The 26177-nt window shown below is 41.8% G+C and overlaps 1 protein-coding gene across 1 annotated transcript; it reads left to right on the top strand.

Annotated features, from left to right (window-relative positions):
• Positions 1-570: 570 nt before the first annotated feature.
• On the top strand, positions 571-2913 carry LOC116419032 (zinc finger protein 883-like). Its single transcript, XM_031947461.1, has one exon. It carries the CDS (start codon positions 683-685, stop codon positions 2516-2518), a length of 1836 nt encoding a protein of 611 aa, XP_031803321.1. The 5' UTR covers positions 571-682; the 3' UTR covers positions 2519-2913.
• The last annotated feature ends 23264 nt before the right edge of the window (positions 2914-26177 follow it).

Here is a 26177-nt window from a genome sequence, read left to right as displayed (position 1 = left end):
GGTATTCTACAGCTTGAATTCTTATTGGTTAATAGATGTCCAATTCAGCTTTATTGTTTAAAGCTTCTAGCTGTATAGATGTATTTTTATATTCATTCCTTAGTTTTCCTATAATGTACCTAATTTACTCCATATTACTCAGAAATGGAAGGGAGAAATTGTATTAATATAGATCTAATGCTGTTCAACACTCATCCATTCCTATAGCATAAAACCTTTTAGTATTTCATTTTAAAATATTTTTATTGAGTATCCAGTAGTTAGCATATCCAGAATATTTAATATGCTGCCTAGGATATCCAGAAGGGACTTAAACAAAAGTCCCTTCCTTGTAGACTTCTTGCACTTTTTTTTAACCTCCTCATGCTACTTGAGAGCTCATCTTCCCTATCTGCTATCCTTTTCCCCCAATTATGAATTTGATATTGAGATCCGAAAATGTCCTGGTTTTCTAGGAATAATTCTTTTCACTTGGCTTTTTTTTCTGCCCCAGCTGTTTTCCATTTCCCTAATAAAAGGTGGCATTTGCTTCTTCTTCTTCTCCTCCTCCTCCTCTTTCTTCTTCTCCTTCTCCTCCTCCTCCTTCTCCTTTTCCTCTTCCTCAGATTGTGAGACCAGGATTAAGATCAAGAAATTGTCTCCAGAATGGGAAATTCCAGAGGAAATAGAATTACAACATATAATGTTGAAAAGACTTGCAGAGAATAGTCTCCCAAAATCTAAGCTGAGAAAACCTTGGGAATCTGAGGGAAAACTAAAGACACATTGGGAAAGACATTCAGAAGAGAAATTGCAAAAACATCTTTACCATGAAAGAGATCTTAACGCAGTGAAAATGATACCTAAGAAAATTTTTATAGAGAAGAGCAGCAAGAAATACAGTAAGTTTGGAAGAAGGTTCAGTTTGAACCCAAATCCTGTCACACATCAGAGAATTCTTGTAAGAGAGAATCCCTGCAAATCTAATATATATGAAAAAATGAAGTTTAAGCAGAATTCAGTCCTTATTGAAAATCAGAAAATTTGTTCTAGAGAGAAACTCTATGAGTGCATTGAATGTGGAAAAAGCTTCACTGCACATTCATCTTTTACTCAGCATTATAAAATCCATACTAGGGAGAAATCCTATGAGTGTAACAAATGTGAGAAAAGCTTCAGTCAGAACTCTCACATTATTGATCACCAGAGAATTCATACTGGAGAGAAACCTTATGAATGTAATGAATGTGGAAAATCCTTCAGCCAGAGCTCTAACCTTATTCATCATCAAATAATTCACACAGGAGAAAAACCTTACTATTGCAATGAATGTGGGAAAGCTTTCAGTTACCATTCAGTGCTTATTCAACATTACAAAATTCATACTGGAGAAAAACCCTATGTATGTAATGAATGTGGAAAAGCTTTTATTCAGCGCTCTAATCTGATTCAACACCAGAGAAGTCACACTGGCGAGAGACCTTATGAATGTAATCAATGTGGGAAAGCCTTCAGTGTGCACTCATCTTTTATTCAACATAGAAAAATTCATACTGGAGAAAAACCCTATGAGTGTAATGAATGTGGGAAAGCCTTCAGTGCACGCTCATCTTTTATTCAACATAGAAAAATTCACACTGGAGAGAAACCCTATGAGTGTAATCAATGTGGGAAAGCCTTTGGTGCCCGTGCATCATTTATTCAACACTGTAAAATTCACACTGGTGAAAAACCCTATGAATGTAGTGAATGTGGGAAAATGTTTAATGCTCGTTCATCCTTCAGTCGACATAAGAGAACACATATTGAAGAGAAGTCCTGTGAACAAAATGAACTTAAGAAACCCTATGAGTGTAATGAATGTGGGAAAACCTTTAGTTCACGCTCATCTTTTATTCAGCATTGTAAAATCCATAGTGGAGAGAAACCCTTTGAATGCAATGAATGTGGGAAATCTTTCAGTCAGAGTTCTAATCTTATTGATCATCAGAGAATTCACACTGGAGAAAAACCCTATGAATGTAATGAATGTAGCAAAGCCTTCAGTCAGCGATCCAGCCTTATTCGACATCATAAAATACACACTGGAGAGAAACATTATGAGTGCAGTGAATGTGGGAAAGCCTTCATTCAGAGCTCCAACCTCATTAAACATCAGAGAATTCATACTGGAGAGAAACCCTATGAGTGCAATGACTGTGGCAAAGCTTTTAGTGACCGTTCATCTCTTATTCAGCACCGGAAAATTCATACAGGAGAAAAACCCTTTGAATGTAATATATGTAGTAAATCCTTTATCCTGAGCTCTAATCTTATTAAACATCAAAGAATTCACACAGGAGAGAAACCCTATGAATGTAATGAATGTGGGAAAGCCTTCCGTGCACGCTCAACTCTTATTCAGCATCAGAGAATTCACACTGGAGAGAAGCCCTATAGGTGTAATGATTGTGGAAAAGTTTTCAGTCAGCACTCTAACCTTATTCAGCATCAGCGGAATCATACTGAAGATAAGCCATGTGACAAAGTTTTCACTTAATGACTTTTGTTCTGAAAATTTAGCTCTTAAAAAGATTTATTTACTCTCAAACACTTGTTTACAAATTTGTTATGCTGCCCTTCTATGTCCAAGGTGGGGCCCTGTCCATGGTCTGAATTCCAAAATGTGTGTGCCTTTCTTGATATTCAAAGGTGGCTTTCTGCTAGAGCACTCACAGATTTAACCATTGATTTATTCTTTTATTTTAAAAGTATTAAACACATAAAAGTAATGTTAAAACTGTTAAACTTAAGTAAATACTCTAAAGATACTATTTTAAAATAAATTTTAAGAGAAGTATCTATTTTCTTATTTTAAGTCCGAGTCCTTTTTTCTCTGTTGTCCCTGTGTAACCAAACAAGAGCCCAAAATATTTACTGCTTTTTGATTAGGGATATTCTCATCCCTAAATCCTGGACTTACTCTATATGTACTTAGAGTTTGACACCTATATTTCTTCACACTACCCTCAGACATACATTCAATACCCCAGATTATCTCATTACTTCTTATAGTCCAAAACATAGATACAAGTACATAACTAGGTACTTCCTTTTCCTCTGATTTGAGAGGATCCAAGATTGGTTTGTTTACAACAGTTTGTGTGAGTTAGATTATCAAACATTATATAGAAACTTGAAATCAGTTATCCCAAGCACTACCTGTCTTTGATTTTTAATCTTTCTACTGCCTCTAGCTCAGTTTGCGCTACATTTCATTAATTCCTATATGGCTTCTGAACAAGGAAGATTCACCATGATATCTTCAATCTGAAACTGCTGATATTATCCTAATAGAGTTTTGGCCCCTCAAAAGACTCCCTCCCCCACTCTTGGTTCTTAAATGCCTGCACAACTATCTCTAGTTTCAGGTTACAACTATACTACCATGTGAATCACATCCATCACTATGAACTGGAATTTCTTTGCCTATGGCCTTTAAGAAATCCTGTCTTCCCCTCTATCTCCTTTCTCTCTGATTTGAAACCCAAGTTTTGTTATTTATTGTTGTTTAGTCATTTCAGTCATGTTTGATTTTCTATGATCCCACATGGAGTTTTCTTGGCAAAGTACTGGAGTGGTTTGTCATTTCCTTCTCCAGTTCATTTTACAGATGATGAAATTAAACCAAATTGTTTGGGTCCTCAGCTAGTGCAGACCTGCTGATACCAGCTGAAGTCTGAGCACTTACCCACAGTTGTCATCTCCTCTATGATCTTTGGACGTCTCCAGATATGACATAGTAGTCAGGCACCACTAATGCAGTTAGAGAAGCTCTATTGCTTGGTTACATCATCTTGTCCTTTCTTCCTCTCTCTCCCTCTGCTGTCCTGTACTTATACCCCTCTCATCTGCCCTTGCCAATGTACCCCAGCAACAAATATGTGTATAGCTTGTGTATCCAGGAGCCCAACTCCTGAGATGGTGGGGGCTATCTCAATTTGGTGTGTGCTTGATGCCTGTCCTGATGTGTCTACAGGGTGTGCCCCAGACCTGTAGTCAGTCAAACAGAACATACACTTAAGGCCTCAACATCCATTCCCAAGAATGAGCTGACCGAGATCCAACTAGCCAAAGACCACAAGGGTCAGGTAGCACAATACTTGTTTTTGCACAGACTTGTTGCTCACGCAAATGGGACTTTGTGTGCAAGTACTCAATGAAGGCTCACAAGATTAATGCAGATTCTTGTTATTCTGTTCCTTAGCATCTCCCCCTTTTTGTTTTCTATGTAGGGAGAGCCACTTGGCTACCAGTCCTGCAAGGGACTGTCATAAGAGAGAGAAAAAGCATCGGATAACACAAGGTAAAAGCAAAAGCAATATGATAAAAAAGGCGATTAATAGTAAAATATGAGACAACCAAGAGGGTATTAGCATTGTATGTTGGTAAATCCAATCAATAAGGTCATGAGAAGCCTCATTAGGGAGGCTAAAATTTTTTTGCTAATAAATTGTCAGCAACAAGCTTTGCTAATTCTTGAATTTGATTAGACACATTGGCAGCTAACAGAGCACCCCTAAGGTGCTCTCTAATTTGTTCCCAAGTGTAATTCAATAAGGAGGACAAGTCCACGACAGCTGTTTCAATCTTCTCTTCCGTTCTCTCTTTTCTGTCAACTGGCATGTCCTGGTCCTCCTTTTCTGCCTCCTTTTGCTTTCTTCTTGTTCTTGAGGTCCCAGATATATTAGTATTTCTGTCTTCAATGAAGGCAAAAGGGAAACGAGGAAAAGCCTTTACAGCATAGGCACTATTTGAAACAATGTTACATGCCTGAGGGAAGAATTCTAGGGCTTTAATTATAGCAAACAGTTCATTCTGTTGAGTAGACTCATAAGAGGTGTGGAGAACCCATTGTTGATTGGTATTGGGGCATATTAACGCAGCTTTCCTTGATTTGGTTGAGTTGGTGAACATTATTGGGCCCACAATTGGTTCTGTAGATATTATCTTAGGAGGGACCCATAGGGGACTGGTCATCTGATACAGACTATCACAGATAGGTTTAAAGCTTACAAAGGACACTATGGAGGTCCACAAGTTGTCCTGTGCAATAGCTAAAATGTGTTGCTCAGGTATGGGAGCATGCACAATTGGGTAATTCCCATTAAGCCATAGTGTCCTTTGTGTGCAGGACCAAAGAAATTCAGCCAGCAAGTCTGTCCAATATACTATGACCTTCATGGCTCTTCGAGAGTACAACCACTTGATGGAGCATGGCATACATGGGGGCATCTTTTTGTATGGTTAACTCAATTGGAAGGGTGGGATCTATATGTGTGAGCCATTTAGATCATAATTGTTGAATAGAGTAAAGACTGTCTCTGGCTGCTGGAATCCACTGATGGGGGGTGGGGGGTGGTGGGAGGAACAATAGTGAAGGATCACCAAGTAGAATGTCATATAAGGGCTTCATTAGCGAGGGTGGAATAGGAACTACTGACCTCATCCATTGTATTAACCCAATCACCTTTTGAAAATCATTTAGTCTTCATTTTGGTCATATCCAGTTGGAGAGGACGTAAAGAAACATAGACTCTGTCTACCACATAACCCAGGTAAGAAAAAAGGGGTTGAATTTGAGTTTTATCAGATGCTGGGTATAAGCCATTAAGCTGCAGTGCAGTGAGGATTGCTTGATGCACATGTTGTGACTGAATTTCACCGCTAGATGCCAGCAGTAGATTGTCCATGTAGTGAACAATCAAAGCATTGGGAAATTCCTGTCTAACAGGTTGTATTACTCTTATTAACATACCATTGACACAAGGTTGGACTGTTTTTCATGCCCTGGAGACTGACAGGATGAATTAATCATGCTCATTGAAACTGTACAACCCTTGGGGGGAGTTTTAACTGATGCTTGTTGTAAAAAGGTTGCAACAAGATTTTCAAGCCCGTCTATCCAATCCATTCTTCCTGCTCCCTTATGCTCGGGCTCTTTAATTTCTGTAGAAATCTTTGGAGTGCAATTTTAGCTATTGCACAAGACAACTTGTTGTGGGCCTCCATAGTGTCCTTTGTAAGCTTTAAACCTACCTGTCATAGTCTGTATCAGATGACCAGTCCCCTATGCGTCCCTCCTAAGATAATATCTACAGAATCAGTCATGGGCCCAACAGTGTTCACTGGTGCTACCAAATCAGGGAAAACTGCAATAGTATGCCCTAATATCAATCAACAATGGATTCTCCACACCTCTTATGAGTCTATTCAACAGAATGAACTATTTGCTATAATTAAAACCCTAGAATTCTTCCCCCCCAACTTGGCAGTGTTGGATAAAATCGTGCCTGTGGGGGAGGAAAAGGCAGAGGCAGAGGCAAGGTTTCCAACTCTGGCCCTGCCACTGCTTCTTCCTCACACAGGGATCCTCCAGTCTGGCATTGTGTACTCAGAGTGAGGGGACAGCGGGAAGGGCCTTTTAAGAGCATAAAATCTATGTCTTCTAAGATACCAGGTGTTGTGTCCTCATAAAAGCTCATTTGGTTCCCTATAGTATCAATTTTATGAGGGTCAAGTCCTGTATTTTCCAACCATGGGGACACTGTCAGAAGGGTTTTTACAAACTTTCTGCATTGTTTTAAGATTTACTGTGATGTGTTTCTGTTTAGACAATTTATATACCTGTTTATATATACATCAACAGTCAAGGATGTCACCAAGGGGAAACTGAAATCAGACCCCATCTCTGAAGGCGTATAGCACTTCCCTGGCCTCAATGGCCCCACTTAGCTTAGGCTAAGCGGCTACTCTGTCTCTGGGTACTCAAAACCTTAATTCCTCTAACTTCTGTCCCTGTTCAGGGTGCCAGTTGTTGAGGTCCTCAGCTAGTGCAGACCAGCTGACACCAGCTGGAGTCTGAGCACTTACCCAATTATCGGCGCCTCTACGACCTTCGGACATCTCTGGATATGACAGAGTAGTCAGACACCACTAATGCAGTTAGAGAAGTTTTATTGCTTGGTTACATCATCTTGTCCCTTCTTCTACTCTCTCCTTCTGGTGTCCTGTACTTATACCCCTCTCATCTGCCCTGCCAACATACCCCAGCAACAAGTATGTGTATAGCTTGTGTATCCAGGAGCCCAATTCCTGAGACAGTGGGGCCTATCTTGATTTGGTGTGTGCTTGATATCTGTCTTGACGTGTCTACCAGGTGTATACCCCATACTTTTAACCAGCCAGGCAGAACATACACCCGAGGCCTCAACAATCATTCCCAAGAAGGAGATGACTGAGATCCAACCAGCCACAAGGGTCAGGTAGCACAAGACTTGTATTTTCACAGACTTGTTGCTAATGCAAATGGGGCATTGTGTGCAAGGTACACGATGAAGGGTTGCAAAATTAATGCAGACTCTTGTTATTCTGTTCCCTAGCATTCTTATTGCTATATTCCCTAGCAGCAAATAAGATTAAGTTTCTTGTCCATTGTCACACAGCTAGTGTCAAACTAGATTTGAACTTGAGTCTTCCTGATTCCAGGTATAGTACTATATCCATTGAGCCACCAAGTAGATCAGTCTAAGTCCTACCTTTTCCTTTAATGTTTTCTGTTTTGCCTTCTCTTAAGAGACCTATCTCTATAAGAGCCTGATCTATTATAACCTTCTCTGTCATCTGAGTTAATTCCCTTTCTCTTTAGTAGTCTGTTATTTATCCTCTCAGTTTTTATGGTCTTTTTCTGCTTCACTATTTTTATGCTCCTACAATAGCTTGGAGAGGACTAGAAAGGGCAAGTGAAAATTACCCCAATGTATTAACTTTTTCAACCTGTTGAAGTTCTGGGATTTAAATGATGACTTGTCTCCAAAATAAGTAGTGGGAAGCTTTTTATCAATGTGGGAGAAGCATCTTTAGCTTAATAGTTTTCAGGCTGAATGTGAGTCTGATAAGAATGGTTTAGAGGAAGTTGAGTTAGCCTTTGTTCCTAGTGTTGAGGAGTCTTAACAACTGTGATAGAGATGCTAGAATAAAAGTGGCAGAATAGGGTAGGACACAAACACTGCAGAAGGGTTGAGAATGCTCCATTTGTTTTCATAAATGTTAAGAATGGTATCAGCAATGGGGGTAAAGAGGTATTTCTTTCCCAAGACCTTCAACTCTATTTGATAATTTGCATTTAATCTAGATGGGATGCTAATAGCCCAAAGAATGTAGTAGACAAGAGCTAGGAAAACTGTTTAAACAAACAAACAAACTCCAGAGTAATGGTTAATAAGAGGTCCCTACCACTACAAATTGGAAATAAAATCAGACTTGGGAAATTTCCAGAAGTTGCTGGGTTTGAAAAAGTTGACTTCATTTCATGGATTTTTTTTAAAGAAATTTTCTCTGTTTTTCTATTGGGTATTTGCTTGACTGGAAACACCCTTACACATACAGTAGACATCTAAATATAGTCTTAATGGAGGTAGAATTTCTAAGAAATATCCAACATTAACATGTTTTTATTTACTAATAGCAAAGGCTTCATAGCAAAGTTAGGGGCAGCTGTTGTATATACCATGAAATTTCTGTGTCAAATGCACTTGCTGAATTTAAACATTTTTTTCTACATAAAATCAATATGTTGAATAATTTTAAATGTTTTGGTTTTAAAATTTTTTTCCTCCACATTTTCATTTTCCTTGGTTTCCTTAATTATTATTTTTAGTTTTATAAATGCCTTTTGTTTTTAGATCAGATTCATTTCTGAAAATATTCTTCTTTGCTTCTACTACCTAGCAAGCCTTTCTCTTGTGACAGATTTAAAAAGAAAAAACCAATGAATTGATTGTATCTGATAGTATATGCAACATTCCTTATGCATATTTCCCCATCTTTCCAGTGAATGGAGGGAAGTACATTTTCTTATCTCTTATATTGGTCATTATTTGTAGCATTGTTTTCTTTGTTCTATGTCTTACCATATTTTTCTGAATTCTTCATACTATGTTGTAGCAATATTCTACCTCATTCATGAACTATAATTTTTAAAAATATTTTATTAAAAAATAGAATAGGAAAAAAAAACATAAAAGGAAAACAAAACAAAATGGAACAGACCATTTTAAGTGCCCAGCAAAACATAAGGGAGGATTCCAAATATGTAACAATAACTTAAGTCATGAACTATAATTTTAGAAAACTATTTCTCAATCAATGGACCTCTACTTTGCCAATTCTTTGCTACATGGGTTCCCTTTAGTTTGATATGGTGTTTTTACAGATTTGTGTGATAACCTCTTGAAAATAATGAGTTTCTCTCAAATATGTTAGTGTTTTTCAGATAGGGTAACTTTATACATATATGGAGCAGCTAGGTGGGTAAGGATTCAGAATGATCAGAGTTGAGATCAGACACTAGCTATGTGGCTCTTGGCAAATCACCCTCTTTGCCTTAGTTTCATCATTTGTAAAATGAACTGGAGAAGGAAGTGGCAAACCACTCCAGTAACTTTGCCAAGAAAACCTCCCAATGGGGTCATGAAGAGTTGGACCCAAACAACAAAAGTTTTACATACTTTTTTATGATGTTTCCATTTTTTTATTTCAAAAATATATTTGAAGTGTGCAGCCTATATTTAGATCAGTAAGATAAGGAAATGTATTAATAATGAACTTTGCAAGCAAAGGATTCTCAGTCATCCTTGTTCTGAGAAGTAGAACATGTGCCATATTTCCAGAAAATCAACTTTACCAGAACTACAGGCTAATTTTGAGTGCCTCACTTTTTAATAGGGGAGTCCTTTAAAAATACACTAAACTAAGATAAGCAGATCTCAGAACTTGAATACACCAATAATGACCAATAATGCTGATGAGGTATGAGGGTACCAATGAAGAGGTTGGGCAGGAATGGGTGGGATTTGTTTTCTCCAAAGCGGGAATTCAAAGCAAAGGAATTCACTAAACCCAGAGGCTATGGTAAAAAGCTTTATTGTTAAAGAAACCCCAAGAGGGATATCATTCTCAAGAAAGAAGTGATCTGCAAAGAGTAATTTTCTGAAGATCCATTTTATGCATGAATCTAAGGGAAGTCTCAGGTAAATGTGAAATCTTGCCTGGAGTTGTGACTTCCCCAGGAAAGCTTATCTTGCTCCCAGAGAATACAAGACCATTTGGGTTTATAGATCAAAGGAGACATTTTTGGTGATTTTACATAATTTTCCTGGGCTCACTCAGGTCATACAGAGTTTATTCTCATTATCTCCCCCCTCAAGCAATAAGCACAAATTCTTTTGAGAAAAGGATTGAGGGTCTCAGATCTTCAATAGCTATTTCCTGCTGAGTGGTCATAGAGCTGGCCCTAATGGGGGCCGGGGGGAGGGGGGGGGTGTGCGAAGAAGTAATGCTTGGAAGAGAGAAACGAGATCTGAAAACAGCAGCTGTAGCATCCGGTGGATGTTGAATTTGCCCATGAGTTGTCTCAGGATCCCCGAGTCGCAGGAGAAGTTGGAAGTTTGCAACTCGAAGCGTAGAGGAAACAAATCTCACGAGCAATCTGAAAATGCAGGGGCCAAATATGAGCAGAAGGATAATAATCAGAAGGGGAGTTAGTATAGGGGCCAGTAGAGACCATATCCAGGATTCCACCCAGAGGAGGACTGGGGAGGTATGAGAACCTGCTCATGGACATCTTGCATCCAGGCAGCTTTCTGTAAGATTCTCTCAGTGTGTAGCTGGACTTTTCCTTGAGTTGTTAACATACATGCAACAAGAGGTGTGGACAAGAGTACAGACACCACCGCTAGAGACAAGAAGATAATCTAAGGCCATGTGATTATCCAGAACCATATTGACTAAAGAGTCAAAAGATTCCTGGATCTCCCTCAGAAAATGCGCCCTTTTGTTGGCAAGCTTGTTGATTGTGGCCGTTAGGTTGGAGAGAATGCTTTCATGTTCTAAGTACCAACCCAGGGAATTAGCCTCCCAGCCCCTTTCAAGTACCACAGAACGGTTTTCCCAAAATTCCCACTTATATCTCCTCAGACAAGTGGAGGCTGTGTCTGGGGCATTGGTGTAGACAGTGAAAGGGGTAATCAAGTAGCCCAGGGTGCAAGACCCTAGTGTTTGAAAGGAGTCAGGCACCGGGTGGAAAGAATCACAGGTTGGGGAAGGTCCCAGTCAGAGGCATTCCTCCTAACAGATATTGAAGTGGGATGAAGAACTTACTTTGCAGAAGAAAGCATATCCCTTTGGTACACAGATAGTACCTGAGGTCAGATTTTGCAGTAATCTCCTGGTTGCTCGGCCCTGTGGATGAGTATAGTCACAAAGCATTCCATCAATTGGAATGTTAAGTTTTCAGGAGGTTATGGAGGAGCTTTAAGGAAGGAGCTATAGAAGCACTGTGAAGGAGCTTGCCAGGATAATCCCGGAATGGGTTCCTCACAGTTACCCTTTGGGGAGTTTATGATCTGGTGCCCTTTACAGAATATGACCAAGACCTCTCTGAGTTCACCTGACCTGGGACCCTTTTACGCAGTTGGTGCAAATCACGGAGGTGAAATTGCCGCAGGCCTGAGAGAGATCACACTCACTTGCACCCACAGTATTGGTAGTACAGGTCAGTGTCCCCACATCAGGGATATAAACCTGGCCATTATGGGAAACAGTGACATCCACTATTTCTGTAGTGTGGTGATATGTAGTTCCCTTGGGAGTTAGCTAGTACAAAGGGGATGGCATCCAGGGAGGAGATAGTGACACGTGGGAATGGGACCTTTGCAAAGAATGAATTAGAGCATACCCAACAATCCTGGACACCCCCACTCCCCACAGAGTACCTAGTCTGACCAGGAAGTTGTCACCCCAATGGCGAGGGCCCACAGAGTAAGACCAGAAAAGCTGGAGAGAGAGCATCAGGAGTACAGTTCTCAAAATGAGGAAGGAAGGAGATTAGAGTGAGAGCCTTTTTTCTCCAGAATTTTTCCAGGAGTCTTGCAGAACAGAAACTTCAAGTCCTCAATGGACTCACAGGAATACACTGGGGTATCTGAAGGAGAGGTAACAGAAGCAGCATTTTTAATTCTAGAAATATGAGTCCAGCTGGGGGACCCTTCCAATTTAACTGCTATTGGAGTGGTCAGAATGACCCTGTATGGGTCTTTCCATTTTACACTTTGAAGTACCCAGGCAAGAGAAAAACAGGGCAGCCAAAATAATGAAGTTTTAAGAGCACTTATTGCTAGCTAGCGACTGAACCCCAACACCAACACAGGAGGGGTCAGTAATGAATGGCCTCAGGGCCATATATTTATAGAAAGAAGAGACATCAAAATGTTTCTTGATACATTTGTCATAATAAAGGAATTTCTATTCTAAACAGGAGGCAAAAAGTTATCACTCTAAGTGGGTCATTCTCAGGCAGCAGCAAACAACATTTCTTTAAGCTTATCAGGTTGTCAAGGTCTCAAGACTCTCAGGACAGTACATCTGGGTTGTTAAAAATACCATCTGCAATAGGGAGTGAAGAACTAGTAATAAACTTCGAACTACAAAGATTCAAGATTATGTTTCTCACGGTCCCATTTTGGGGTGCTTTTCCACTTCACTCCCCCCCTTTTCTTGAGACCTTCAGAGACTGGACTCATCAGAAGCCAGGGGAGAGAAAGTAAGTGACCCTGGCAACAAACAACTTAACAGCCTGCATCCTCTTCCTGATATATGTGGTTAAACAATCAAATGAGGGGCAATCAGTAGATCCAGCAGAAATAGGGTAAGGGGGCCTATCAGAGAGGTCACAAGAGGTTACCCGGAGAGCAATTGAAAGGTGATTGGGACCAAGATATTGATTGGCGTTGAGTCGTCTCCCAGTCCTTGATCCGCTATCTAACTGCAGAGAGGGACTCCCTTATTACCCCAGAGTTGTTAGCATAGAAACAGCAAGCTGCCCCAAGAGCCATACATACCCCTTCTTGCTTAAGATAGAGAAAATCTAGCCCCCAGTGATTCTGTAGGACCACCTCTGCCAAGGAGTTTAGGGAGTTCTCCAAGAAGGATATTTAATTTCCCAGGTCCTTCAATTCCTGGTCCACCTGGGAACCCAGAGCCAAAAGCTGGCTGTCCCCATGGATCAGGGCAGTGGTCCCCACAGCTGTGGGGCCTGCTATCCCCAACCCCACTAGGAGGGGAACTAGAATAGGAGCAGCCCTCTTTGCCCTATCTAACAGACCAAAATGTTCTTTGGCTCCTTCCTCAGAATATAGATTGACCTGAGGGAGCAGTACACAAGTAAGCAAAGCTCCAGGGATTCTTTTAAGGTTAAAGTGAATACACTGATACAAGGGGTTAATCCCATAGCGCATGCCAAATAGGACCCTGCAGAAGCCTGTATTAGACGGTTTACGGTATCTTTGTGTGGGGGAACCGACAACAACTTCCACGCAGTGTTTTTTTTTTGTACAGGAAGAGCTCCAGATCGTAGCCCTCTGACTTGATGCACCATAGCTCCCCCTGCACCCCTCCCAAAGTTAACCTGGGATTAACCTGGGTTAATGTGGTAGGTACACTCCGGGGGCAGGCTCTCAGCCAAGAGTGAAAGATTCAGGATGGAGGGGGCTCTCTGTCCCCCAGGTGGCATTTAAGTCTATGCCTACAAAGAAGGGGGGAGGGGCAAGTCCAAGCAGAGCCAACAACTTGTGGTGAGGGTGGGGCTGGTCAGGTTTATCAGTCAGTGTATCCCATCAAGGGCTGACATAAAGGTCCCATAAGGAGACAGCGGTCCTCGGGGAGTGGAGCTTGAGGAGATGTATTAGGGCCTATGGGAATGTTTTCCCTCAGGAGGGTCCTTCTTTGGGCTATGAGCAGGGCTCCCAAATCGCTTCCTGCTGCATAAAACCTGACACCCCAGTTCCTTCCCAAGAGCTGGCACAGGTCCAGATAGAACCTTGGCTGCCTGTAAGTCTCATTTTGGGCCTCCACCTCCCCCCAGTAGTTCTTATTAAGGTCCACACATGTCTATAGGAAGAATAGTGGCCGAGCTTCCCCAATAGGGCGGGGGAAGCAAGAGGCCATAAAAGGGAATAAGACATGAAAACACCATCTTCCTGAGTCAGGTCCTGCAGGTGAGTCAGGAGCAGGGCAAGGCCTCACATGTGAATGATGGATCCAAGCCTTAGGGTGGGCCACCTTCACTGCTGAGAGATTGGAGAGGATGACCTGATGAGGGCTGGTCCAGCGGGGCTCCAATGCAGAGTCACGAGGAAATTTTCTGATCAGGATCCAATCACCCGGTTGGAAGTCCGGTCCAGTAGCTGGTGTGGGGGAGGCCAGGCAGAGGCACGATAGAGAGCCCTGACCACTTCCTGGAGGTCCTGGAGAGCCTGTAGGGACTTGAAAAGGGAACCATTAGCAACATCATAAGAGCTACCCTGCTTGAGGCAGGACAGGGGGTGGAACACTAAACATGATCTCAAAGGGTGAGAGAGAAAGAACAGAAGGACTAAGAGTACACCTGGCCCTAAAGAGGGCAAAGGGAAGGAGCTCTACCTAGGTCTCACCAGTGTCCAACCGGAGCTTAGAAATGTGCTCCTTAAGTGTCCTATTCATCCTTTCTACCTGACCCAGACAATAAGCACAGTGAAGGTGCCACTTGAACCCGAGGGCTTTAGCCAGAGACTGAACAATCTTAGAAATGAAGGCCGGGCCATTGTCAGACATGAAAGAGAAGGTGGGCCCAAACCAGGGAATAATCTCAGTCACAAGTTTCTTGGCCACAATCAAAGCAGATTCAGACTTCACAGGAAAGGCTTCAGGCCATCCTGAGAAAGTGTCAACAAATACCAAAAGAAAATGATGTCCTTGAATCCAAACTTCCATGTCCTTGAAATCAACTTACTAGTGTTCCCCAGGTGAGAGCCCTCAGGGGCACAGGGCAGGCACAGTGGGAGGGGAGGCGGGGTTCACCTTGGCACATCAGGCATCAGTGAGCAGCAGTTCCAGTGAGGGTTTTTATCCCAGGTAAAGAAAAGAAATGGGAAAACAGATCATATAAGCGAGTCCCTCCTCAGTGAGTTAGAGAGTGCAGTTCTGAAACAAAGAATAGCACAAGGCTCTTGGAAGATTCACAAGTCTTTCTAAAGGGCGCTGCCAGCCCTGGCCAACAGCCAGGCCAGGAGGATCTTGAGGCTCATAGGAGGGTTGGTTGCCCATAGGTTTCATTAAACTCCTCCTTATCTGGAGTTGGCATATGTACAAGTAACTAGCCCTAATTTATATCAGTCCTAATGAACAGGACGGGGGAGCTTGCAAACAGGAAAACTGAGGCAGAACAATTCAGGGAAACTGAGGTAGGGCCATTTAAGGAACTGTGGCACAACAGTTCAAATCATTGAATTACCTTCCCCTAGATACCTGGAAGGTCCCAGAACCATAATGTTGCCAAAACTATTTGAGGCAGATAAACCAAAATAGAAGTAGAAAAATGCAAGGATTTATATGGCAAGGGCAAGTCTCTCCCTGACAACCCCAAAGGCTCCCTGTTGCAGCATGACAGAGGGAGCACCATCTCAGCCAGAGAATCCAGTTGGAGATGGACAGTTCACTGTGAGTTTGGTGGTCTGCAGTCATTTGTGCCCTTAACTCAGCCTCTGTTATATAGGGAGCAGCGGGGCTCAAGCCAGTCATGCTGCCCACTCAGAGGAGCAACCCACTCCAGGGGAAAAGGGTGAGGCCTGGAGCAGCTCCACCTGTCCCCACCCAGGATACAGATTTCTGAGCAGAGCTATGAGAGTATGCACAGTTAAACTATCAAGGCAGGCAAACTCCAAACTTTTGAGGTCCTTTGAGAAGGCTGAGATACCAGTTAAGAACCTGGGATTACAGGACTAGAGACTGCCAAGTCCCAAGGTGCCTGATTTCTGGTTGTTTCAAAAAAAAAAAAAAAGTGCCAAACACTGAGTCTGCCAGGGCAACTCCAACAGAATAAGGGGTTTCAAAGTTAAAGCATAACCGGCAGTCACAGTCCAGTAGGTTTAAGCAAGGAGTAAAAACGAAAAAGGACTGCTTAAAAGACTTCTAATTTAATCTGAACTAGTGAGAGAGGGAGTGGGCAGAAGTACCTAGGGCAAAGTGAACAGGAAACTAGGGGTTCCCATTCTTCCTCTTTCCCCAATTTCCTATCTCTTCTTCCCTCCCCTTTTCTCTCAAACAAATGGAATCATCCAAAAAAAAAAAAAAAAAACAAACCCACAAATAAATTGTCAAATAACTGTCCCACATATAAATCCCAAGAGTGAATTCCTATACATATCACAGTAGGGTTTCCTAAAAATCATTCAAACATAGCAGCAAGAGTTACACAATTTTAACAATTTCCATCCCAATCTCAACACACAGTAATAAATGACCCATGCAAGGTTTAACAGTCATTCCTCAACCATTTTTCAATTCCTACATCAGTCTATCAGGGGCAGGGGGCAAAGCATCCCATCCAAAAACTGCTTCATGCTGATAAGGGGCGAAGACAGTCTGAAATAGAAAGACTGATCCACAAGGATTGCTGCAAGATGTAAGGAGTCCAAAATAGACTGGCCAGAAGCTGCCCATGGAAAGAAACATGCTTGTCTCACAGGACAGCCAAACGCCTGTCAGCTGTACTCCCAATTAAAACAGCAGTTAGGTTTCACAGACCACTGTTAATTGTCCTCTCATCATTTAGAAACCTCTAAAAACCTGAATATCTTTGGACATGAATGTTTAGTAACAGATAGATGACCAGGCCAAACACTCATTTGCCTAAGTATTTAGGATATAATGATTACATATAATCAAATTTGAAACAACAAGGTATGACATAATTGAATTGCATTAACAAATTCTATTGACCATTGGCTCCTATTAGGCACAGAAGGAGAAAAAAATGCAGAAATATGAGTATAACATAATATAAAAACTGATCCTTCAGCACATGCAGGACACAGGATAAAGAAGCCTTAATCCAGTCATACTCCAGATAATTGTCCCACTAACCATCAGAGGGTGAAGCCTAAAACCTCCCTATCAATATTAATTACAAGCCCAACAAATTTTACCTCCAATAACAAATTGCATTGAACAAAGTTTCAGGTAGATTTCCAAACAGGCATTTACCATGACCTTATATTGATAACAGTAAGAACTTTGTTCTAGTAAGTTCGAAAATCATCTTTCATATCTAAGTAGGCAGTGTCATAAGTCAATCATACAAATCACTTTGTTTTAAAATACCTAATACATAGAAAAATTCCAAATTACATATTGCCTATAACAGAAACATTTCCAAAAGGACAAAGAAAAAAAACTATTATTTTCAGAAGTCCTTTAAACACTGGGCATGCAATCAATACAATCAGTTAAAACTCATACAGAATATCCTAATACCACATAAAAGAATCTGAAAAATCACATTTATAGATTATAAATCACATTTATAACTATATTCCTTAACCAAGGAAATCATTATGTATCCAAAAAACAAAAACAAATGTAGGCTGTCCCTTTAAAATCACAGTTGTTCCTGCTGTGACTTGATAAAAAAAAGGCTGAAACACACTTAGTGGGGGGGAGGGGGTAAAGGAAGGTGAGCTAAATCTGCACAAAAGATTCCCCCCTGTTCCCACTCAGGCTTCCTCACACAGAAATCCTTCCATTAAAACTCTTCCTACTTAACTTGCATATTCAGAGAGCGCCTTTTGAAATGCACTGAGCTGAGTAGCAAACTGAGTGACTCTGCAGCTCAGAATCCACAAGGATGTCAGTGGTTAAGAAAGGCCATCCATACAGAAGTCCAAAGGGGCTCAGCTTAATCCTCTGGGGAAGGGGAGTGGGCAATTCTGACTCAAAGTAGCCCTAATGGGAGATTCTTTATCCAGTCCTCTCTAGTCTCCAGGCAGAGTTTAGTAAGCACTCTCTTAAGTGTACAATTCATTTTTTCTACCTTCCCAGAGGCTTGAGGACGCCAGGCAGAGTGGAGATGGTAAGAAACGTTAAGTGCCTTGGCTACCTCTTGGGTTACCTGAGCAATGAAGGCCAGCCTTTATCGTTCTGTAAAGAGCTGGGCAAACCAAAATGCCGTATGATCTTGTTCAGCAAGCACTTAGGTACAGTCCTGAAAGGAAAAGCCTCCACCCAGTTAGTGAATGTGTCAATGGACACCAGGAGCAGCTTAAAACCTCTACAAGGGGGCATATGCCGGTCTAGTTGCCAATCCTCCCCACGGTACATGCTCTCCTCTGGACTGGCTTCAGGAGAGGTCGGGGCTTACCAGCTCTCTCAGGATTTCCCTGGGAACAGACTGGGCAGGCCCAGCAGACCTGTCTGATTATTTTTCCCAGCTCATGGCCAGTGAAAATGAGCTTCACCAGGGAATGGAAAGCATTTCTCCCCAGGTGCATGGCCTGATAGAGACCAGAGATCAGTTTCCACTGACTTGCCTCTGAGATTAAGAAGTGGTCTGAAGGCATTTGAAACCAACCAGAGGGAAAAAGGCTGTACTTCAGTTCTTTTGCGAGACCCTTTTCCTGCGAACTATAGGAAGATGTAAAAAACTCAGGCAGCTGAGAGATTAAAGGTGCCACAGTCAGTGGTGAAAGGGCAGCCGCTTTAGCAGCTGAATCTGCCAGTGTTTCCCTTAGCTTGAGGTGAATCTCCCTTCTGGTGGCCTTTACAGAATATGACCGAGACCTCTTTGGGTTCAGGAGAGCTTGCAATAGATGCAGAATTCCTCCCTCATGTTTAATGGGAGAGTTCTTTGCTGTCAACAAGCCTCTTTCTTTCCAAATAGCTCCAAGAGCATGCAAAATATGAAAAGTCCCAAGAGGCAATGGCTTAGACTCCAGAGGTGTTATGAAGGGTCATCTCAAAATAATCTGCTTTTCTCTCTCCATTCTCAAGAAAGCTGAATCCATCTGTGAACCACTCCCCATCTGGGTTCTCAAGGCGGGTGTCCCTTAAGTCAGATCTGCTAGAGTAGACACACTATAACTTCCTCGAAATTATGGACAATCTCTCCCATCTGAGAGACATCAGGGAGAAAAGTAGCAAGATTTAAAGCCTGACAGACCTGGATAGATAGGTCAGGGCTATCTAGCAGGAGGGTTTGATACCTATTAAGCCTCCCACTTGGGAGCCACTGATGTCCTTTGGCTTCTAGAATGCTTAGACTCTGTGGGGGATTAAAACCTCTAATGGCTGACCTAAGGTCAGTTTGGAGGCTTCCTCAATTAACAAGGCTGTGGCAGCCACTGCTCTGAGACAGGAAAGCCATCCTAGGGAAACTGAATCCAGCTTCTTTGAGAAATAAGCCACAGGCCTGGGATCAGGTCCTAGAGGATGGGTAAGGACTCCCAACGCCTGCCCACGCCTCTCATTCACATACAGGGTGAAAGGTTTCTGTAAGTCAGGGAGGGCAAAGGGCAGAGGCAGAGGTCAGTTTGGCTTTCAGGGTTTGAAAAGCCTTGGCCTGATCAGGTGCCCATTCAAAAGGAAGGTTATCGGGACCTTGAATAGAATCATAGAGGGGTTTGGCAATAATCCAAAAATCGGGGATCCAGATCCTGCAGAAGTCGGCCATGCCTAGAGAGGTTTGCAGAGTCTGGGAGGCTTAGGATAATCTGTTTCCTCTTCTAAATTAGAGAGCAAGAGATGGGGGGTGAGATTGTGACCCATATATTTGACAGACTGGTGGGCTATGTGGGCCTTTGGTAGGGAGACCCTGTAGCTTCTCGAGGCTAGAAAATTTAAGGTCTTTATGGCCGCTGTCAGGGACTCTTCTCTGGTTGGGCTGCAGAGCAAAATATCATCCACATATTGGATAAGGCTGCTGCTGGACAGCTCCAGTTCCCTTAAATCTTTGGCTAATGCCCTAACAGGTGGGGACTATCTCGAAAGCCTTGAGGCAGAACAGTCCAGGTTAATTGGTGGGGGAGTTCCCCTGGTTTAGCCCATTCAAAGGCAAAGAGAAAGAAATGCAGAAAAAGGCACCTTTAAGGTCCAGGGTGGAAAATCATAGTGTATTCCCAGGAATTTGCATGAGAATCATATATGAATTGAATGGGAATGACTGCCTCATTAATTGCCTGGAGAATTTGCCATTCAGAGACTGCAACCCTATCCTATCTTACTGCTTAAATGGATACTGGTGTCTATGAGGAAATACATTTGGATCCCGCAGCTTAATGAGGGCTGGGGTGGCTCCTCCAAGGATGCCCTGATCCCACATGGAAAAGTATTTCCCCCCAGATTTCACAGAGAATGTGGGGGGGGGGTGGGTCTGGAAAGGAGTACAAAGAGGTTTGAGCACAGAGAATTGGGCTCCCAGCTTCACCATCAAATCTTTCCCCATTAACGGGGTGGGACAGGAAGCACTAATTAAAAATGTATGTGGAAACAATAGGTCCTTGAACCAGCAAGGTAGGGGGAGAGTTTCCAAGCAGTTCCGGTGTCTCCCCTCAATTCCCATCACCTTATGGGGGGAGGGGTGAGTGGGACTCGAGTGAGAGAGCATAACCAAAAGAGAGGCCCATATCAAAGAGGAATGAGATGAGCATACCTGCTACGTCCAAAGTGACTCTGGGTTTGGCAGCAGTGATGGAATAAGGGGAGCTCTGGCCAAACTCCCGGTCCTGTCAGTTCAGGTCCTGAGAATCCCGGAGGGCAAGACTGGGGGCCTTGACCCTCCCCTTCCCTGGGCAGTCATTCTTCTAGTGTCCTTCCGGTTTGCATCTAGGGCAAGGGCCTGGAGGCTGACTTTTCAGAAGGCAATTCCTTGCCCAGTGGCCGTGCCTGTTGCACCTAAAGCATGAACCCTGGGGCCCCTTGAAAATAGGGGCAGCCAGAATCTGGGCCTGCTCTTTGTTCTTTGCTCTGGCCTTTTGGTCCTCCTCTCGGTCCCTGTTATTGGAGCCAATTTCTGCAGCTTCCATCTTATATCTGGGGAAGACTGATAAAATGCAAGTCAAAGACAGTGGTCACTTCTGGAGAAGTGGGGTCCAGATCCACGTATTTCCTCATAGTCTCTACCAAGTGACCCTGAAAGAAGGCAGGGTTTTCCTCAGCCACTTGGGTGATCTCTCTAAGCTTATCGTAATTCACCTGTTTTTTAATCCCCTTTTTCATGCCCTCAGGTTAGATGGTCCCTCTTTTCTCTGTCCCTGCTCCTCTCCTGATAGTTCCACCCGGCGTCTGAGACGGACACGGCTGTGGCCCCTGCTTGATATCTACCAGGGGAAGAGGCAGTCATGTCATCCCCAAACTTCTGGGCCAGGTCCCAGATCCTCCTTTTCTCTTCTATGGTACAACAAGAGGAGACAATGATATTAACATCTCCCCAGGGCAGATCATACTAGAGGGTAATGGCTTTAAATCCCTCAATATACTTGGTGGGATCTTCTGAGTATCTGCCCAGTAATTGTTATGCCACAGTTTCCTTTTGATGTCCTGACTCAGTTTCCCAATTGTCTTGTTTAGTTACTCTGCCTCAGATTATAACCTTTCCCTCTTAATGTTTGATGAGATAAAGGTCTACCTCAATTGCTCTGCCCCAAAGCCCCAGGCTATAATCATCCTGAGATAAAGGTTTTATATCTTTAGGCTATAATCATTCCTTCTTAATGTTTGACAGGATAAAGGTCTGTCCATAGACATCATTAGAATATCACTAATCTCTCCAATACTTCCCTCCATTGTATCATCTTGGGTGCCTCCCCCCATTAGGTTATCCCCATCCAGGTACCTCCCCCATTATGTCATTATTCTTGTTATCCTATAAAAAAATCTTGCTGATACTCAGGGCTGGATTATTTGAGACAATAGTCTTGTTCCCTGGGTCTAAACATGGATCATTTAGTCTCAGAAAATCTCTCCATTTAATAAACTATTAAATTGTTCTCTAATTTCTGTCTTGTTCAGTTTCTCTGGCATTATAGTAATCATTATCTTTGGCACACTTCAAGTAGAACTATTACCAAGATTCAAAGCTATTGTCCACAACAAACATTTTCTTCTGCCTATTTAGTAACAAACTCCCCTTCCACTAGATGGAAAAAATGTCATCATCATCTATAGGTATGTGTGTGTGTGTGTGTGTGTTTGTTCTTGAAGAACTTCCAGCAGCTGTATGTAGTAAAGATAAGGTGAAGAACTTCCAGCAGCTGAACTTCCAAGGACGTTTAAATTCCTCTTCTGTATTTTTAGTTTCTCTAGGTCTCTGTGACCTGCATGAGTATGTTGAGTGGTAGCCAATATATACTTAGATTTTAGACATATGTATTTAACCTCGAATGATGACATTTATCACTGTTCAAGTTACCAACATCTGGCCAATTAGTTGCCTGATGTATGTTTCCTCCCAGAACTAGGAATCTTCTGTTTTTGGCATGAATAACATGCGATTAAGGGGTGGGGTGGGGGGGGGCATCTATCTCTTAATGTTCTCCAATTCATGATGTAATCTTTTGTATCTAAACCCTATAAAAACTGTATACCTTATCCCCTTCTTTGGATAGGATTTTCTATCCGTCACAACCATGTCTGTATTGTGATATGGCAGCCAAAAAAAACCAAGGTAAAAGAATTATACCTGCCAATAACTGATAGTTCTCCTGCATCTTTTCTCTAGTCAGACCTCATCTGTAGTATTGTGTTCAGTTCTGGGAACTACTAGAAATGATGCTTATAAGCTGAAGGGGTCAGAGCCACAGTAGTGAAGGTGCTTGAGTCCACAAGTAAAAATTGGTTAAAGAAACAAAAGATACTGAGATGGAGAAGAGAAGACTCAAGGAGGACAGGATAGCTGCCTCTAAATACTACAAAAGCTGTCTCTGGTAACAATGATTAGACTTGTTTCACCTGGCCTCAGGGTAGAACTAAGAAAAATGGGTGGTAGTGAAAAAAAAAAATATGTTTTTAGGCTTGTTCTAGAGAAGAGCTTCCCAATAGTTGGAACTGTCTCTAAATGGAATGAGCTGCCATGTGGTACCTTCCCCCTCAATACTGAAGCAAAGATTAGATCACTTGTAAGATTTTTTTGCCAGATATGCATTGGACTTCATCTTCCAACTCTGAAATTCTGAGATTCAAGGCAGAAAGGAGAGTCCAAATTTAAGGGGCCAATGATATAATATAGCTGTCTTGGTCAGAAGACTGTCAAAATGTTACTTAGTATCTACAACCTCTTAAATTTCTGTGAGCTGGAGATATTCTACCTTTATCTCTTCTACTTTATGGGAATACTCTCACCTCTATCCCCAAAGTAGATTAGAAGGGACACTGAATATAGGGACAACATTGCCATAAGGCTGATGTAAATTGTGTCCCTTTAACCTTTGGGAGACCCTGATGTAAACTGTATCCCTGTTTTGGGCAGCAATTCCTGAGTCTCAAACCCTGGGAAGGGCACATCTTTTCCCAAACAACACCCTTCCCAAAATAAGTAATCTCACTTAATTGGAAATCTCAGCCTGGGGCATAGTCAACATCCTTTTGAGTGGCTCAAACTCCCAATTAAGTAATCTCATTCAATTTTGAATTGAATTAAAGCCCCAAACCTCAGAAGGCAATGACAACTCTGAACCCCAAATCTTTGCAGAAGTCCTAACAGGACTTTTGCCTGCTAAGAAAGCTGTCTTCTTAGCATACTATTTTCTTAAACCACCTTTGTCAATTCCTACTCAGGAACCATTTGCCCTTCTGGACTTGGTCCACTGATGAAGATATTTTCTTTTCAGTGTTAACTATCTTTGCCAAATTTATAATCAGGAGTTTTTGTAATGCCGGAGAAACTGAGCAAGACAGAGATTAGAGAACAATTTAATAATTTATTAAATGGAGAGATTTGCTGGGACCAAATGATCCCTGTTTGGTCCCAGGGCTGAATGAGACTTTCGTCTCAAAGAATCCAGCCCTGAGTATCAGACAGCAAGATTTTTTATAGGATAACAAGAACAATGACATAATGGGGGAGGTACCTAGATGGGGATGACCTAATGGGAGGGGGGAGGCACCTAGGATGACATAATGGAGGGAGGTACTGGAGAGATTACTGATATTCTAATGATGTCTAAAATGGATAGATCTTTATCCTGTCAAACATTAAGAAGGAATGCTTATAGCCTAAAGATATAAAACCTTTATCTCATCAACCATTTAAGAGGAAATGTTTTGGGTTTTGGGGGCAGAGTAACTGAGGTAGACCTTAATCTCATCAAACATTAAGAGGGAAAGATTATAACCTGAGGTAGAGTAACTAAATAGGACAATTAGGGAAACTGGGTCAGAACATTAAAAGGGAACTGCAGCACAATATTTTGCCTAATAAGAAAGCTTTCTTCTTAGTGTAAATAAATCCCCTTTTGCCTGACAGACTTTGTGTTTGTGAATGCTTTCACAAGGAATAATTAGAGGGGATCTCTTTACCCTCAATTCTCGCAACTCATCAAGACTATTATGCTTTCTCCTGAATAATGCACAGAAATGACTCCTTAGGATTCCTGCTGCTCTATTAGGATTCAGAGATGGATCTTCAATTTGATTTACAGCTAAGCTATCAAATTGCTTCTTCTAGATCAAGAATTTCTTAACCTGGGGTCCATAATTTTTAAAATGTTAGTGTGGATGGAGTTGGGCAAATCACTTAATTTCAATTGCCTAAATATATATATAACTTTCAATATTATTGGTTTCCTTTTTGACTAATCCTATGTATTTTATTCTATTTCAGGCAAATGACACAGTGAATAGCATGCTGCATCTGAAGTCAGGAACATTGTTCAAATTTACCTCAAACACTTTACTTTGTGACTACACAAGTCACTTAGTTCTGTTTGCCTTTAATGGGGTCCCAAAGAGGAAGATAAAGATGTAAACTGTGTTCCCTTGATCTTTGGGGGGATGGACCTGGGTTAGAGAAACCCTAAAAAATCTCAAACCCCTCCTAACCTCTGGGAAGGGGTCCACTCTCCTGTTCATAAAGGAAACTGCCATAGCTATCTCCACCTACAGTTCAATTGGAGATCTTGACCTGGGGCATAATCACCACCCTTTGTTGAATTGAAAATTAGCCTTTAATTGCTCCTTAGCCTCAAATCTCTGAAGGTTGATAAAAGAAGACTCTGGACTCCAAACCTTTGCAAAAAATCCTAACAGGATTTTGCCTACTGAGAAAGTTGTTTTCTCAGTGTAATAAAACCATTTTTTGTCACAAACCTTGCCTCAGTCATCTGGGATTTCAAATTCTTTGAGAGAGAATCTTTCAATCTCATTTCTCACACCTCAAGTCAACTGAAGCAATTAAAAATTTTATTTTTGGACTTGAGAACATTGTTCTGAGAAATTATTCATGGCACAAAAGATGTTAAGCATAAAATTACCTCCTGTTGGACATATGTACCGCAGGAAATCTCTTAACTTATGAGTTATTATTGTTCAAAATGTCCATTTCTTTGGATTAATGGTTACTGACCTGTCTTAAAAAAAACTGAAAGGCAGGAAAAAGTGGCTATGAATTCAGGTTTATGTTCCTGCTTTCACATCTTAATTTCATCAAGAAGGAAAAAGAAATTTCCCTCCCCTAGGCGTAGGAAAGGGGAAAGAAATTCCCTTTCCCTCCTTGCTGGAAGTTCAAGGCAGAAAAAGTGGTAGAAGGATCCCAAAAGAGGACACAAAGAAATGAAGTTTCCCTTTACTCTTCTTATTTACCACAGAGTGAGGGTGAATGGCTGGAGAAACTGAGGCAAAATAGAGATTAGAGAGTTTTTAATATTTTATTTGAATTTCTGAGAGGGAGAGATTGACTGGGGGCAGAGAAGAATCCATTTTGCCCCTAGGGCTGAATTGGACTTCCCTCTCAAATAATTTAACATTGAATGTGAGATTCCAATGATTTTTATAGGGCTTTAGCAATTGGGAAGACAAAGGCAAAGGGTAGAGTCCAAACACTAGTGAGCAGGAATTTCCAGGAAGGGACCATCAATCTGGTTCTAACAAGTTGAGGGCAAGACCATAAATTCTGATAAATTGGGAGTGAAGGAGGTAGTCAGCTAGAGACAAAGTCTGGAGAGGTAGAGGTAGAGGATGCTATCTGAGATAGTATATTCCATCCTGAGATAGGACTCAAAACTTTTTTTAGTTTTATGACACTTTTAGAATGCCAGAGTGGCCAGATCTCCTCAGCCCTAATTATCTCAGTCCTAATG

The sequence above is a fragment of the Sarcophilus harrisii genome, chromosome 1 (assembly GCF_902635505.1).
Source record: "Sarcophilus harrisii chromosome 1, mSarHar1.11, whole genome shotgun sequence".
NCBI classification, from domain to species: domain Eukaryota; kingdom Metazoa; phylum Chordata; class Mammalia; order Dasyuromorphia; family Dasyuridae; genus Sarcophilus; species Sarcophilus harrisii.
Note: the sequence above shows the minus strand (reverse complement) of the source record. Positions and strands in the feature narration are given on the sequence as shown.